The sequence below is a fragment of the Malaclemys terrapin genome, chromosome 19 (assembly GCF_027887155.1).
Source record: "Malaclemys terrapin pileata isolate rMalTer1 chromosome 19, rMalTer1.hap1, whole genome shotgun sequence".
In the NCBI taxonomy this organism is placed as follows: Eukaryota; Metazoa; Chordata; order Testudines; family Emydidae; genus Malaclemys; species Malaclemys terrapin.
Window position 1 is genome coordinate 19,289,485 of NC_071523.1, and position 15,908 is coordinate 19,305,392.

The window sequence follows — 15,908 nt, forward strand, 5'->3', positions numbered from 1 at the left end:
GCGGGCCGGGCGCGTCTCGCTGCCTCCGCCTGCAGTCGGCGGAGCTCGGCCCGGAACACGCACCTGCCCGGCGGCGGGGCGGCGCTGGAGGCTCCGGGCTCGCTCGCTGCACAGGTAGGTGCTGCCCGCGGCCGCCTCCCCGCGGGGTCCCGCTTCCTCCGCCGCTTCCCTCGCGGGGCTCCCTGTGCGACACCCCCCCCCCCCGGGCCCGGCTGCAGGTACCGAGCCGCGAACACGGGACCTCCCGCCCCGGGCCCGGCTGCAGGTACCGAGCCGCGAACACGGGACCTCCCCCCCCGGGCCCGGCTGCAGGTACCGAGCCGCGAACACGGGACCTCCCCCCCCGGGCCCGGCTGCAGGTACCGAGCCGCGAACACGGGACCCCCCCGGGCCCCGCTGCAGGTACCGAGCCGCGAACACGGGACCTCCCCCCCCGGGCCCGGCTGCAGGTACCGAGCCGCGAACACGGGACCCCCCCGGGCCCCGCTGCAGGTACCGAGCCGCGAACACGGGACTCTCCCTCCCTGTTGTCCCGGCGCCTCTGCGCAGAGCCTGCCCCCACCGGCTCCCCCCGCTGCACTGAGACTTGTTCTCCGCCGGGGCAGCCCCCTTGCTTCCCCCTCTGGCCGCTGGCCCGGGCTCTGGGGGAGGCGGCAGTCCGGGGCGGGGATGGCACCTTGGCTTCCTCCTGTTGGACGTTTGGGCCAAGACCCGCCAGCGGGGGGGCTCTGCGAGGCTGGGACCTTCGGCCTCCTGGCGCTACTTGCTCTGGCTCCCCTGGGGCTGAGGCCGGCCCCAGCGATGCATTGAAGAGAGGAGTCCCCCCCCCCTCCCTCCCAGCTCTCCTTCTTGGCTGGTGGCACAGAGCCGTGGCTATGTGGCAGGTGGGGGATGTGGTGCCCACAGCCGGGTGCGGCTTGTTGGCAGGGCCAGGGGAAGGGGCAGTTTGCCTGGGCACCCCGGTTTCAGTGGGCCCCCAAGCCAAGAGGCATTGTGATCTGGCATGCAGCAGCGCAGCCCCATTTCCTGACATTTAACCCAGCAGCCCCCCAGGCCCAACCTGAGTGATGCTGTGACCCCCTGAAGTGAGAGTGGTGCTGTCGTGCATAGCGTGGGAAATACGTGCCGGGTGCCCCACCAGTGGCTAGTGCAGGGGTAGGTAACCTATGGCACGCGTGCCGAAGACGGCACACGAGCTGATTTTCAGTGGCACTCACACTGCCCCAGTCCTGGCCACTGGTCCGGGGGACTCTGCATTTTAATTTAATTTTAAATGACGCTTCTTAAACATTTTGAAACCTTATTTACTTTACATACGACAATAGTTTAGTTATATATTATAGACTTATAGAAAGAGACCTTCTAAAAACGTTAAAATGTATTACTGGCACGCGAAACCTTCAATTAGAGTGAATAAATGAAGACTCGGCACACCACTTCTGAAAGGTTGCCGACCCCTGGGCTAGTGCATTGCACTGGGACTCGGGAGACCTGGATTCTATTCCCGGTTCTGCCATTGGTTTGCTGGGTGACCTTAGGCAAGTCCCCATCTGCTTCAGTTTCCCCATCTCTAAAATGGGGATAACAATACTGACGTTTTAAAGACCGATATGGATAAAAAGTGCTCTATAAGAGGGATTATTATTACTATCTTATCACTTCACCTTATGGTTCATGCACAGTATTTGCGCCGAGTCTGAGTCACTCATGGGTGCTGAGAACAGGGATAATGAGCTTTAGTGACAACCTGAAGGTGTATCTGTTTGGGGTAACTGATGACTAATGGTCACCAGCAGTTCTCCCATGCTGTCATGTTTTGATTTGAGACTAGTTGTGGTCTGCAGCAGTAGTACTTGTATTACCACTGCATCCCCGCTCTTGAGTTGTACGTGAAGTCTCTGCATCAAACTTGAAAGCCTGTCCTTCCTTATTTGTACCACAGAACTGGGAGCGGGTGGGGGAATGGCTGGAGAACCACGTGCTAAAATCTTTAGCAAAGCTCTTTGGGTGTTTTTATGGTTGTGTTTTTTGTAGCGCGCAGCAGCTCAGATTTTTGCAGAACTCTGCTCAGTAATGGCTTTAACAGTCTCCCATTCTCAGAGTGGCATGTTTCTTGACCTCTGGGAACAGCAGCATGGAGAGATGCAATGTGACTCTATATTAAGGTGATAGTCTGATCTCTTGACTCCCTTCCTGCGACATCTACTGAGCTCCACTGGTGATGACTAATTTGAGAGAGCTTCAGTTAATTGTTCAGGATGCAGTGATGGTTCGGTGTCTAGACATTTCAGCAGCGTATATGCCTGGTCTATATATGGATTTTTATACCAATAGAACTATTTTGGTTAGGGATGTGAGATATATTTTTCTAGAGTAGTTACACTGGTCCAACCTCTGTTACGGATGCAGTTCTGTTGGTGTTATGCTCCCCTTCCTGTTTGGGAATAGCTGTAATTGTGTGTCCATGCTCTTCCGACTCTCCTGGTAAAGTTGAAACAGTCCAGCTTGTGTGTAGACAAGCCCCAAGTGTGTGTCTGTGCTTTTGTTGTTGTTGTTGTTGTAAATACAAATGTTGCAACTTGTAGGTGGTTGGGTGTATCACTGACACTGCGTCTGCACTTGGGCAAATCATCCAACATCTTGGTGCCTCACTAAGAGTGCTGAGAGTGCTACTGCAAGGCTCCCCCACCCATCAGGGATGTTGTGTGGCCAGTAAAACACTGTTGGGGCCTCGAGGAGCTCTAAGTGGTGAGTAGAAACTGCTATTGGAGACTAATTCCTTCTGGTGTTAAGAGCCCAGTTCTGTCTACAGAAGCCATTAAACAGGTGCATAATGCGGAGCTGGGAGTCTCCCAGAGGCCAAGACGTTACTTCTATCACCACTGGGAGCTGAAAGCAGAGTGGATGTGAGAGCCAGGTCAGTTGCTAACCCAGAGTTGGTGGGTGTGATTGGTTTCTTTAAAGAACTGCCCTTCTCGCTTACCTGTTTCCAGCTCCCGTCCGGGGTGGAGACTGGCACTGCAAACCAGGCCCTGGAGAATGGGACAGTCCTGGTTCCGCTGGCTGTCCTGTAGGTGGGGGACACTTCCTCTGAACGTCTGGCCCTGCTCTCCCAGCTGAGATGGGTTTTGTAACGTTCCCCTTTCGCGGCCTCCACCCTGCCTTGCCAGTGGGGAGAGTGCAGAGTGTCCCCGCTGTGAGGCTGCCCTGGCAGGGCCTAGCCCATGCTTTGTTGTGATGATGTAATAAACCTAGCTCTTTTGTTAATGTCTTTCCAGCAAAGGATCCCAGGAGCACTATAGAGGCATTGAGCCGTGTAGCCTCACAACACCCCTCAGTGTAGGTGTGGTGGGTAGAACACCCACTTTGCAGGTGGGCAAACAGAGGCACAGAGCACTTGAACAACAGGCCCGAGGTCACTCACAAGTAGAATTTAGGAGTCCTGGCGTCCAGCGTGCCGCTGGAACCACGAGATTCACCATCTCCTTAAGAGTCAGCAAACTGCTCCTAACCGGAGCGCAGCTTTTCCATAGAGCCCGTGCCTGGCTAATGCTCTCTTGCCTAACAGGTTCCCCCTTGCACTGTGAAACCGAAAACTAACTGTTGGGTTTGCATCCAAAATCAAATCTAAAAATACACACTGAATAAATTGCTGCCCAGCCTTTGGGAAATAAATCCCAGCAGCCAGCACGGCTGCTGAAACCAAGTATGTCAGGGACTTTCTTGGAACGACAAAATAAACAAACAGACTGTCTGACTGGGGGCAGGTTCCAGGGAGAGGAATTGACATAGTTTCCCCCGCCTCAACTGCATTTATTAGACTGTGTAATTGTTCTTGGACAATACCTGTATTTAATTTCTGTGGCCAGTTGGGGCACGTTCAAAAGAGTCTCGCTTTGAGCATTGAAGCAAAATAAATGAAGAAATACATAAGGGCTTGTATATACAATTAATAGCAAGGCAAGAAAGTACGAGGAGCTTTGTGACCCAGGTAGCACTAATCCGAATAGTTATGTGACTTTTTTCCTGGACTGAGAAATAATGGCATAAAGAAGACACTATGCTATTCCCTCTTAATTTCCCAGTCCCAGCTAAGACCCCATAAAGGGGTCTGGATTTCATAAAGCCTGGAGCACTCTGAAGACTAGATCCCTTTCAGGTGTCTCAGGCTGGGCACCCAAAATCACTAGTCTCTCTTGCAAATCTTCATCTTGGTCTCTCTTAGCCTGTAAGCTCTTTGGGCAGAGATTGTCTCTGCTTTGTTCTCCTGTACAGCTCCAAGCCCTTGGTTGGAATAAACCACCAATAAGTAAGAATCCTTTTGTACCTTCCATTTGAGGATCTTGGTGTGCTTGCAAATAGTAATGAATTAGGCTCCACAAAAACCCCTGTAAGTTAGACTCGCAATAGCAACAGTGAGACTTGTGCAAGAGGTAAGTTTAAAGCTGGTGCTGTTGATTCATCAGGTGGGGCTACTGCTTGAGAGCCAGTATTGAGCCTGTACTTAATGTGAGCTTACTCGGGTGATGCTGGACACAGTCTTCTGGATGAGATCTAAAACTGTAGGTCTTGTATGTGACCTGTGGTCATTAAGAATCGCATGGAATTTTGTGAAAGAGCACAGAGGGCAACCCCAGTATCCTTTCCAGTGTGTAATTGGAGTGATTATAAGCTGCCAGCCGAAAGGGCCCCTGCCGTTTCTGTTCTCTGTTATGTCGCTGCTGCTTTTCAATTAAGAGGTGTCGGCGTTTCAGCCACAGATATATAGATTGAATAAAGCACGTTTAAGTTTGTGACGTACTTGAAGCAACAGATATTAGTCAAATGTGACTCCTTATTGATGAGAATAGTTGAGAGCAGTGTGGTATGAGGCTCTAATTCATGTTGATGGGGTGCTGTGGGGACTCAGAATGGTAGTGGCTATGTAGGAGCAAAGCACTCCTCTGTTTACTGCTATCTTAACTCTGGTACTGCAAAGCAAGCAAAGGAACCTGCCTCTCCCTTTTTGCCTCCCACTGAACAAACTGTTCAGGGAGAGGCAGTCTCCTGGACAGATATTATTGACCTGTGAACTCGCAGCAGGTGTTCACTCCACTCCTAGTGTGACGTGGCATGGTCTGGGCTAATTGCAGATAAAACAATTTCCTCAGCTGTGAAGGACTGTAGCCAATCTGACTGATGGGAGGGATGTGGCAGGGTTAACTCCTGGCTCTGTTGTTAAACTGACCATAGGGGTTGATAATTAGCAGAGTAGCATCTCTGTATCTGCTAGGAGGTTATTGGCAAGGCCAGAAACTGGATTTTTCCACTCCATGCATCTGATGAAGTGGGTTTTAGCCCACGAAAGCTTATGCCCAAATAAATTTTAGTCTCTAAGGTGCCACAAGGACTCCTCGTTGTTTGTGCCAAGAGTTGTTAGTGAATTTCATCTGTTTGGAACCCAGGAATTGCCACACGGATACAGACTAGCTCATCTAGTCTGGTGTCCCATCACTTCCAACTGCGAGACCCTGCAGAAGAGAAAGAAAAGCACCTAATGCTATACAGGGGAGATTTGGGGGCGGATGAAAAAGAAATTCCTTCCTGATCCCTGCTAGAAACCAGCTTATGCCCCAAAGCATAAAGAACAGCATAGTATAGCTGCCAGCAGCAAACATTCCTTCCCCTGTCAGTGTCTGATCCTTCTCTTTGTGGCGTATAGTTGCTGCAGAGCGGTTATTGCTTTTCCGTGACATAGTCAAGTTTAAAAAACAAAACAAGACCAGCTTTCCCCGGGAGCTTGATCCTAGTTCTGTACCTTGTGTTTTGGTAGGGTGTGGAGCGGGGGGGGGTTGTTTCTGAGTCACCTTCTGCCCCCACCCTGTGCATATGCAAACATAAAATGAGACTAACCCATGAAATTGGTCTTTCATATGTGTCCAAATCCAGTTAGAGGTGCTGGGTGAGTGGTTCTGGGGGCGTCACATGTAGCGGAGGTAGCTGAGTGATAGGCTGAATGTGGTATGTTGGGATTAGCATCTTTGAGACAGACTCACCCCTGGTCCCCTCTGACAGAGGGCAGAGCTGAGCGACTTCAGAACTAGCCGCTGCCCAGACTGAAAACACCTGATCCAACCGGTGTCGGCATGTTGGAGTCTTCCCCTCTTTATTGCCTTTTCCACAGAAGGGAATGTCAGGTAGAAATGGCATTGAGATCCACCGCCCTGGAGCCACGTTTCCTGTTCTTTCCTGACCAGCTCAGCTGGTCTCAGAAGAAGCTAGATCTAGTTTCTCCCTCCATCCTGACTGTCCAGCCTCCCTGAGCCCATGTAATATCTGTGCACAGCGCGCACAGCTGTTTTCAGGACGAGTGTTCCAGGTGGGAGAGGGGAAGCCTGTAGCGCAGCCCTGCAAGGTTGGGAAGAGCCTTCTACTTGGGTCCCAGTGGGAAGACTTCTTCTCCTTGCCCTGAATGAGGCTGGAGAGCCTGGCTCACTTCTTCAGTGCTAGTGACTGGGTAAGAAAAGGCCCTACCTAATGGGTCTGGTACGTGGTAGCTGGTAAGTAGCTGGTGGGTCAGTGTAATCGGACTCGAGCTAAGGTGCTCCTGAATGCATCCCTGTGCAGTGATCCTGCAAACACGTAGGCACGTGCTTAACTTCACGCACACGAGGTGTCCCACTGACTTCAAAGGGACAGCTCGCGTGAATAAGGCACATACGTAAGCGTCTGCAGGCTGAGAACATACCGAACAGGGCCCTGTCACTTCCTTGTAAATTTCAAAGCAGGGGAGAGAGGGGTTACGGGACTGTTCTATAAAGCACATGCCGAAGCACCCGGTCTAGGAGCTGGTGTTGGAAGCTGGTGTGAAGTTGTACGGTGCACTGTGGGGAGTGAACCCCCTCTAGATCCCTTCCAAATCCATGCTCGCTCCGCTCAGGGAAGGCTCTCTATGGTCTGCTGGGCTTTGTCTTTGTCTTCCTCAGTAGGAGCAGATCGTGGAACTTGCTTCTGAGTCATGAGAATAAATTGTGGGGATAACTGGTAATACTGGAGGTGATGAACATGGGGATGGCCAGAGGAGATCAGGTAGCCCAGTAGCCTGTCTCTGGCAGTGGCCTGACCAGATGTTTCAGAGGAAGATGTAAGAACCCTGCTGTAAGCAGATGTGGGGTAATCTGTCACCCACAAAAGCTAAACCAAGATGCTGGGTCCCAACGCCTCCAGACTTGCAGAGGTTCAGAAGCCGCTTTGAATCTGAATATTGCAGCTGACTCTTGTCCCGGTATTGGGTCAGAGCCAAACTTCCTCTCCCCCATCCCTCAAACAAGGTGGCCTCATGGCGTGGACCCATTTTTCTTACTATTTAGTGCTGCTGTTTGCAAATGTCCCTGTTTCCCCTGAGAGATGAAATGACTTGCCAGAGGCCACACAGTGACTCAGTGTCAGATTTGGGATTACAGTTCAGGAGCTCTTGGTTCCGAGGTCTGTGCCCAGAACAGCAGAACCCACCTCTCTTTCCCAGAGCACCTCGAGAGAGCTGCAATGGCTGTAGCTTGGCAAGTAGCTAGAGTTCCTATTTTGCTTTCTCTGTTAGCTGCCTTATTTCCACTGCTGCTAAACAGGGCCCTTCTCTACAGCACTGCCTGTGTCAATGGATGGAGCATGGCGGTTTTACCCTCCTCCCTCCGACAGGATGCTTAGCAGGACACTGGCCGGCACGGGGCATGTATCCCTTGTCCAACCAGATGAAAATGAGCAGCATCTCAATCAAACAGGCCTTTGTAGACCAGGCTGACTTGTCTTTCTGCCAGTTATTGTAAAGAAGAACATGTTTCAAGTCTTGGTCTGTGTTTCCTGTTCGATGGTTGTTGATGGGGAATGGTTCAGCGAGAGCTCAGTACAATGGGACCTCAGTATGGGCAACTTGGAGCATGCTTTTTGTGAAATCATGTAATGGGGAGAAAAGGGGCATGAGTGTAAGTGCATTAATTGTGTGGCATGTCACGTTAGCATTTATCTCCCAGAAAAGCAATATGCAGAGTGGGGTCTTTGAGGTGGCCGCCGCTTGCAAATGGGGTCACCCCAAACTTGTCAGTAAGGACTTTGCACCCTCAAGTATGCTCTCTGCTGTGCACTGGGCACATGCCTGGCTTTCCAAACGGCTCTAGAGACATGTGGAACCTTTGGGGGAGCTGAGGTGCATCCTCTGTAGTGCAGCTGTTGTATCAAGGTGTGGAATTTTCTAGAGAGAGCCCAGGGTGGCAGCAGAGGGCAAGTGTGTAGGGTGACCAGGTGTCCCGATTTTATAGGGACAGTCCTGATATTTGGGGCTTTTTCTTATATAGGCTCCTATTTACTCCCCTCTCCCTCCCCCCCCCCCATCCTGATTTTTCACACTTGCTGTCTGGTCACCCTACAAGTGTGCAGGAAGTAGAATAGAGAGCAGTAAGTAAAGGACAAGTGCAGCGGGTGGTGTTCGCACCCTAATCTTCTTCCTGCTCCCAGCTTGGAGCAAAGAACTGGAACTTGCTCTGGTGACATCAGCCCTAGAGCCAAGCAAAGGAAGTGGCAGAGCTTTGAAACCCAGGCACGGTTGCCAAATCTTTCTTTTCCCTCTAGCCAGGGTGTGGTCTGTGTGTGCATTTCTCTCCTTAACTGGTCCTAAGGATGGGAGGAACTCTCCAGTGCTGGCTGGATTTGTGGTGTGTTTGTATTGCAGTAGTGCCCTGGAGGGTCACGCTAGGCGTTGTATAAACACATAGAAAGATAATTTTTTAAAGGAACAGTATACGGTATATTTCTTATCTGCCCTCCCCGTGGGCAGTAGACTGACTTTATCTCTGGACCTACCAGCTGATCAGTGGCACCTTCATTTGTGTTGTCTTTCAAACCCAATCGCTTCTTGTGAATGTGTCTGCAGTTTTGCACCCTCTATGAATTAGCTGATTGGATTGAGGGTGCGGGGGGGGAGTCATGAAAGAATTGCAGGTGCTGTTACCTTGTGCCCACGTGTAGCTTTATCTGTAGTTACCCACCCCGAGGTGAGGGTTTGCACCTACTTTAATCTGTGAGAGTTCAGCCCCCAAGACCCCCCCCCACCATAGGGAGGTTATCAATAGAAGGGGGATCCCACGGTGCACAGCAGAGACCACATAGTGCTCTTTCGATAATATTTGCTTTCATTAGCCAACCAAACAGTACATACACTGCAACCTGCTAAGGGGGAGACCAATACAGAATATTGGCGTTACTCACACCAGGCCTTATGGAAAAACCCTAAGAGCCAGTCTTCATCCTCCTCCTCACTAGTGGTTGTCATCCTGGTGTCTCCCCCCTCTCCGCCCTCCCCCCGACTAACACACGCAGGCCAGGATACGGCTTTTATAATGTGTTACACTGATGCCGCTGGGGTTCAGACATATTTATGAAGGTTTTAACCCCTCCTTATTTGAACTTCCGCACGCCACTACTGTTGGGGTGCCCTGTTTTCATAGGCCAGCTCGTTTCCCTTGTACTCGTTAAAGTTTACGTCACCTTGTCACCATAACATTTCACCCCAGTTACCAATGGGCATCTTGTGGTGGCTGCTGCACTCTCGTAGACATTATTATCCAAGGTCAGCAGTTATTTTCAGAACATCAGCATATCACAAACAGATACAAGTTCAGTAGGTTTATTACTAATTTACTTAGCCAAATTAGGCCTTAGGATAAATTAGCATATGCTATTTTATGGGCCTGGGGCCCTGTGTTACAACATTAATTAATACTTATATTTCACCTCTGTGTCTTAAATATACCTGATACTTTTTATCTGTGGCTACATCATATAAGTGGAGACCTAGTACAAAATTCAAGCCCTGGAATTTCTGGTTGCTGTCCCATCTGGGTGGGAACCAGGGTCCCTTCCTCCGAGACTTTCCTTTCCTTTGAACGATGCAGTATTAAAAGGTGGGGGACTGCTGGATAGAACCTAGGCGTAAAGGTTGGTGTGCAGTGAAGTCCCTCCTTGTCTCCTGGGGCTGTTTGGGGGCAGGAACTTGCCTCCTGTTGAGTGTTTAAGGAGAGGAGATGCAGGAGAAGTAACGATGGGCTGGACAATAACTGCCCGTATGTATTCGGAAGCTCACTGGGGATAATGGATGGGATCTAACATGGGGGGAAGGAGGGACTGGAGATTCTTGTCTCTGGTTTTTCACAGAGAATGTTTTGATGGGAGAACAAACAGCTCCTTTATGGTCTTTGTTTTTGAAAGACTCCCCAGAGCTGCTGTGGGCTTCTTGGGTCCATGGTGGGGATTCACATTCTTACCTGCATGAGTCCTGCAGGCCCCTCAGCTCCATAAGCCTGGGTTTCACTTGGGCCCATGATGCTGCCAGCTGGCTGTTTGCAAGAGGCTCCATTTCTTCTCGTAGAACTCAGCCTCGGTCAGTTAGCGTGGGCCTGTCTGATGGCACTCGGGTAATGCAGACAGCTCTCGGTGTTCATTTTTGAGTCATTTATTCTTGGTGGGCTGATTGCTTACGTGCTGGGCAAGGCCGTGGTACTTTCACTGCAGTTTCTTTTTTCCTTTGTTAAATTTCTCTAGCTTAGCTGTTGCTCCCAGATTCCCTTGATGTTCACAACATACAGCTCGGGCGTGGGAGACCGGGTTCTGTTCCCGGCCACCTGCAGGTCAAGTCATGTCACCTGTCTGGGTCTGTTTTCCCCTCCCACTTTTTGTCTTATTTCTTTCGTAGTCTGGGGCAGGGACAGTCTCTCACTGCATGTGTGTGCAAGGCACAACAGGGTCACAATCTCAGTCGGCGCTTCGAGGTGTTATTGAAATATAATAAATGAGATCATGTGACTTCTTCTTTTTTTTTTTTTTTTTTCCAAGTCAGCTGTTCTGTGTATTGATTTATTTGCTGGGTGTTTTGTTTTCTTTATTTCTCCCATCACAAAAGTCCTAGGCTAGCTCATGCTCTTGTTTGCTGTCAATGCAGAGTAGATTTCATTTTCCAGACTCTCCTGCACAAACACGAAATGCTGCAAATGCTGGGGGGAAAGGGGGAGAAAATGTTTGTTTGACTCTTTAAAAAAACAACCAACCAAACCCCATCCAGTCCTAAACCCCTCTGTGCTGGTCCTGGATCTCTTTCATTGACCCCTGTTCCTGGAAAAGCTCCTTAAGCCTTGTGCCCTTTCTGTTTTCTCTGCAGGGTCCCTGGCTCCCCACAGCGCCAGCATGTCTCACCGGCACTCTGACGGCTCCATGGGTGACAAGGCCCTTCTCCTAGAGCGCAAGTTCCGTTCAGAGCTGCGGATAGATGCCGATGTGCCCTTTCCCTCTGGGAAACGCAGCTCCATGGCAGCACTAGACAACGCCCAGCGCTCCCCGTCCCCCACCGAGCCCCACCAGGTCATCCTCAGCACAGAGAGCCCAGCCGCGCTCAAGGTGGGCACCCAGCAGCTGATCCCCAAAAGCTTGGCCGTGTCTACCAAATCCAAGACCCCTGCCCGCCACCAGAGCTTCGCCGTGCCCATGCCGAGTAAAGAGGCAGCTCGCTGCGACCTCAAGCGGATGTCCGCCCCCAGCATTTCCCTGGATGACCTGGACATCGAGATGGATTCTAGCGGGAGCCTCAAGCGCAATCTGCGGAACACGTCGTACCGGGCAGCCATGAAGGGACTCGGGAATGTCGAGGAGCCTGAGCCTTCTAAGGGCGTCGCCACCCTAAAGCCTGTGTCGCAGGACACCAACGCACAAGCAGCACGCAGCCCAGGGAGAAACAAGGTAGGCCCGGTTGTGTGCTTCCAGTCCCTCCTGCTGCTGGAGTGTCACCTGGGGCACGCCAGATCTGCCCTGACCTGAACAAAAGGTTAGTAGTAGTTGTAATACCTTCGCTCCTAAGAGCACTAGTCATGGAGCAGGAGCTCATGGTGCTAGGTGCTGTACAAACACAGAACAAAAAGATGGTCCCTCCTGCCAAGGAGCTTACATTCGAGATAACAAACTCTACCTCTTCTACCACCACTCCTGGCCAGACTCCATCAGTTGAAGCAGCAGCTGTCTGGGTATTCCTGGGGCCAAAGCTTAGACCAGAGTTTTGTTCTCATCTGTACAATTCAGCTGAGCACTGTGGTGTCTCTGGTCACTCAGCCAGTGGGTTCGGTCTGCCTCTTAGTTAAGCCATATATAATCACCTCCCCTAATGGCTGGTTTCCAAATGCGTGTGGAATTGTGTTGTGAAACCAGTTAATCCAGGTTTTGAAGCTCTGCTGTTCCCTAGACTGGTTTTAGTGCACCCATATCTGGCGGTTAGTCACCAGTGTAATACTGGCTGGGGAAAAAGTGGCTGATCCTCGCTGCCTGGGTGGCCTTCTGCTTTCATTGGGTGTAGGTTGCTAGTGATCACCCTGCTGGTGTGTTTGACGACTTGGACACGCTTTTGAAGAGCAGCTGTACGCAGTGAGCATGTGTGCTGGAAGGACTGCAGGGCCCTTCTTGCTGCCTTAACTCAGTGTCCAGACATTGTGCTCTTTCACTGTCCACCCCCCGGTCCAACATAGCTGAGAGAGTCAGGGTCTGATTTCTATCCCCTTGCTTTCTCTCATGTGAAATTATTGTAGCAAATCCAAACGCTTCCAACCCCTCCCCTCTCTCCCATTAGCAGATCCAACTTCTGTAACTCCACTCCCTGCAGATGGCATTAATTACTGCAGCTTGACCCCGAGGTATGGCCAGGAGGGGTTGAGAGGCCAAAGCCCAATAAATAAACTAACTCCCAGGCTTCCGGTGGGTCTTATGGGCTGTCTGTGGCTATCCACAGCAGCCAGGTCATTACATGTACTTGCTTGAGATTAAATGAAATACACCTTCAGAACTGCTGTGCCTTTCAGAATTAGGGTTTGTGAGGTTGGGGGCAGGGGAGGATTTGAGATCAGTCCAGGTTAAGTTTTAGCAACTAAACTCCCTTGGAAAGGTTGTGGGGGTCGGGGGGCAAGAACAGGCTGTGTCGAGCTGATGTAATCCTCTGGGAAGGATGCGATCCAGCTGTTTAACATCCGCTCATGTTCTGCCTGGCGCCTTCATTCACTCATAATTACATCTAAGGCTCGTGGCTGGGGGGGGGCTGCTTGTTTTGAAGTGCTTTTCACAAATGTGCAAGGAACAGCTGGTGGGGAGTGGACTGAGTTTAGATTGCTGTATAGCATTGGTGGTTAAGCACAAAAATGTATTTCAGCATGTGGTACAGCACAGGTGAGTTGCAGTCTGACGCCTGTTGGCAGTGCAGACAGACTCCACTCACAGAAATGGGTGAAGCTGCTCATGTGAGCCAACTTAACCCCATGCGTGTTAACAGGATCAGTTCTCAGATTTGCACCGTGCTGGGGGCTTGTGTTTGTAGAAGAGTGGCGTAATCCCAGAAACAAATGAAACAGGCCCTACCACTGGTTAACCGCAGGTATCTTTTGTATGCGTGCTATGACAAGAAGTAGAGCGGCTGCGTCCGGCTGTAAGAAATACTGGGATCACTTTAAGGCTGTTCTGACCCAAAACTCGGTAACATAAGGTGAAAGCTGAGTCACTCACGTGGTTTTTTTTTTTTATTAAAAGCAAACAAAACTGCAAGCAAGACCAACTGGAATTCACGTTTTTCCTGAGGGACAAGGATGGTATTGACTAGGTAACGAGCTGGTTAGGTAACTTCCTTTTTTAAGGAACTAAATTTAAAAACAAAACAAAACTCCACAAGATTGAGAGAACCCTTGGGTTCTGTCCCCAGCCCTGCCACTGATTTGCTGTGTGACCCTGAGTAAGTCACTTAGCCCAGTATTTGTCAAAGCTGGCCCCTGATCTTTTTTTTTTTTTTTTGATGCTCCCATTCTGGATAAGTCAGCTTAGGCTCACTGGACTGGATTTCCAGAGATCAGAATTGGGGGGAACTCTGCCAAAGGCAAAGGAGAGACCCTGGCATGAGAGGAGAATCAAGCCCCTTATTTTTGATACAGAGCAGAGTTTCTCTTGGGTGAAAGTGATCATGAAAACATAGAGTTTGCAATTCTAAGGAAGGGTAGAAGGGAGAACAGCAAAATAGAGACAATGGATTTCAGGAAGGCGGATTTTGGTAAGCTCAGAGAGCTGATAGGTAAGGTCCCATGGGAATCAAGACTGAGGGGAAAAACAACTGAGGAGAGTTGGCAGTTTTTCAAAGGGACACTATTAAGGGCCCAAAAGCAAGCTATTCCGCTGGTTAGGAAAGATAGAAAATGTGGCAAAAGACCACCTTGGCTTAACCACAAGATCTTGCATGATCTAAAAAATAAAAAGGAGTCCTATAAAAAATGGAAACTAGGACAGATTACAAAGGATGAATATAGGCAAACAACACAGGAATGCAGGGGCAAGATTAGAAAGGCAAAGGCACAAAATGAGCTCAAACTAGCTACAGGAATAAAGGGAAACAAGAAGACTTTTTATCAATACATTAGAAGCAAGAGGAAGACCAAAGACAGGGTAGGCCCACTGCTTAGTGAAGAGGGAGAAACAGTAACAGGAAACTTGGAAATGGCAGAGATGCTTAATGACTTCTTTGTTTCGGTCTTCACCGAGAAGTCTGAAGGAATGCCTAACATAGTGAATGCTAATGGGAAGGGGGTAGGTTTAGAGGATAAAATAAAAAAAGAACAAGTTAAAAATCACTTAGAAAAGTTAGATGCCTGCAAGTCACCAGGGCCTGATGAAATGCCTCCTAGAATACTCAAGGAGCTAATAGAGGAAGTATCTGAGCCTCTAGCTATTATCTTTGGAAAATCATGGGAGACGGGAGAGATTCCAGAAGACTGGAAAAGGGCAAATATAGTACCCATCTATAAAAAGGGAAATAAAAACAACCCAATAAACTACAGACCAGTTAGTTTAACTTCTGTGCCAGGGAAGATAATGGAGCAAGTAATTAAGGAAATCATCTGCAAATACTTGGAAGGTGGTAAGGTGATAGGGAATAGCCAGCATGGATTTGTAAAGAACATGTCAAACCAATCTGATAGCTTTCTTTGATAGGATAACAAGTCTTGTGGATAAGGGAGAAGCTGTGGATGTGGTATACATAGACTTTAGTAAGGCATTTGATACGGTCTCACATGATATTCTTATCGATAAACTAGGCAAATACAATTTTGATGGGGCTACTATAAGGTGGGTGCATAACTGGCTGGATAACCGTACTCAGAGAGTTGTTATTAATGGTTCCCAACCCTGCTGGAAAGTCATAACGAGTGGGGTTCCGCAGGGGTCTGTTTTGGGATCGGCTCTGTTCAATATCTTCTTTAACGACTTAGATATTGGCATAGAAAGTACGCTTATTAAGTTTGTGGATGATACCAAACTGGGAGGGATTGCAACTGCTTTGGAGGACAGGGTCATAATTCAAAATGATCTGGAGAAATTGGAGAAATGGTCTGAGGTAAACAGGATGAAGTTTAACAAAGACAAATGCAAAGTGCTCCACTTAGGGGAAAAAAAAATCAGTTTCACACATACAGAATGGGAAGAGACTGTCTAGGAAGGAGTACGGCAGAAAGGGATCTAGGGGTTATAGTGGACCACAAGCTAAATATGAGTCAACAGTGTGATGCTGTTGTAAAAAAAGCAAACATGATTTGGGATGTATTAACAGGTGTGTTGTGAGCAAGACACGAGAAGTCATTCTTCTGCTCTACTCTGCTCTGGTTAGGCCTCAGCTGGAGTATTGTGTCCAATTCTGGGCACCGCATTTCAAGAAAGATGTGGAGAAATTGGAGAGGGTCCAGAGAAGAGCAACAAGAATGATTAAAGGTCTTGAGAACATGACCTATGAAGAAAGGCTGAAAGAATTGGGTTTGTTTAGTTTGGAAAAGAGAAGACTGAGAGGGGACATGATAGCAGTTTTCAGGTATCTAAAA

At 49.5% G+C, this 15,908-nt stretch overlaps 1 protein-coding gene across 1 annotated transcript in view; it reads left to right on the forward strand.

Moving 5' to 3' along the window:
* Positions 1-25: 25 nt before the first annotated feature.
* Positions 26-15,908, forward strand: part of ARHGEF16 (Rho guanine nucleotide exchange factor 16) — a 44,228-nt gene continuing 28,345 nt past the window's right edge. Inside the window, exons 1-2 of the mRNA XM_054008954.1 lie at positions 26-114; positions 11,183-11,757. Of these exons, the coding sequence (XP_053864929.1) occupies positions 11,209-11,757 (549 nt within the window). The 5' untranslated portion in view covers positions 26-114; positions 11,183-11,208. The remainder of the gene's footprint in view (positions 115-11,182; positions 11,758-15,908) is intronic.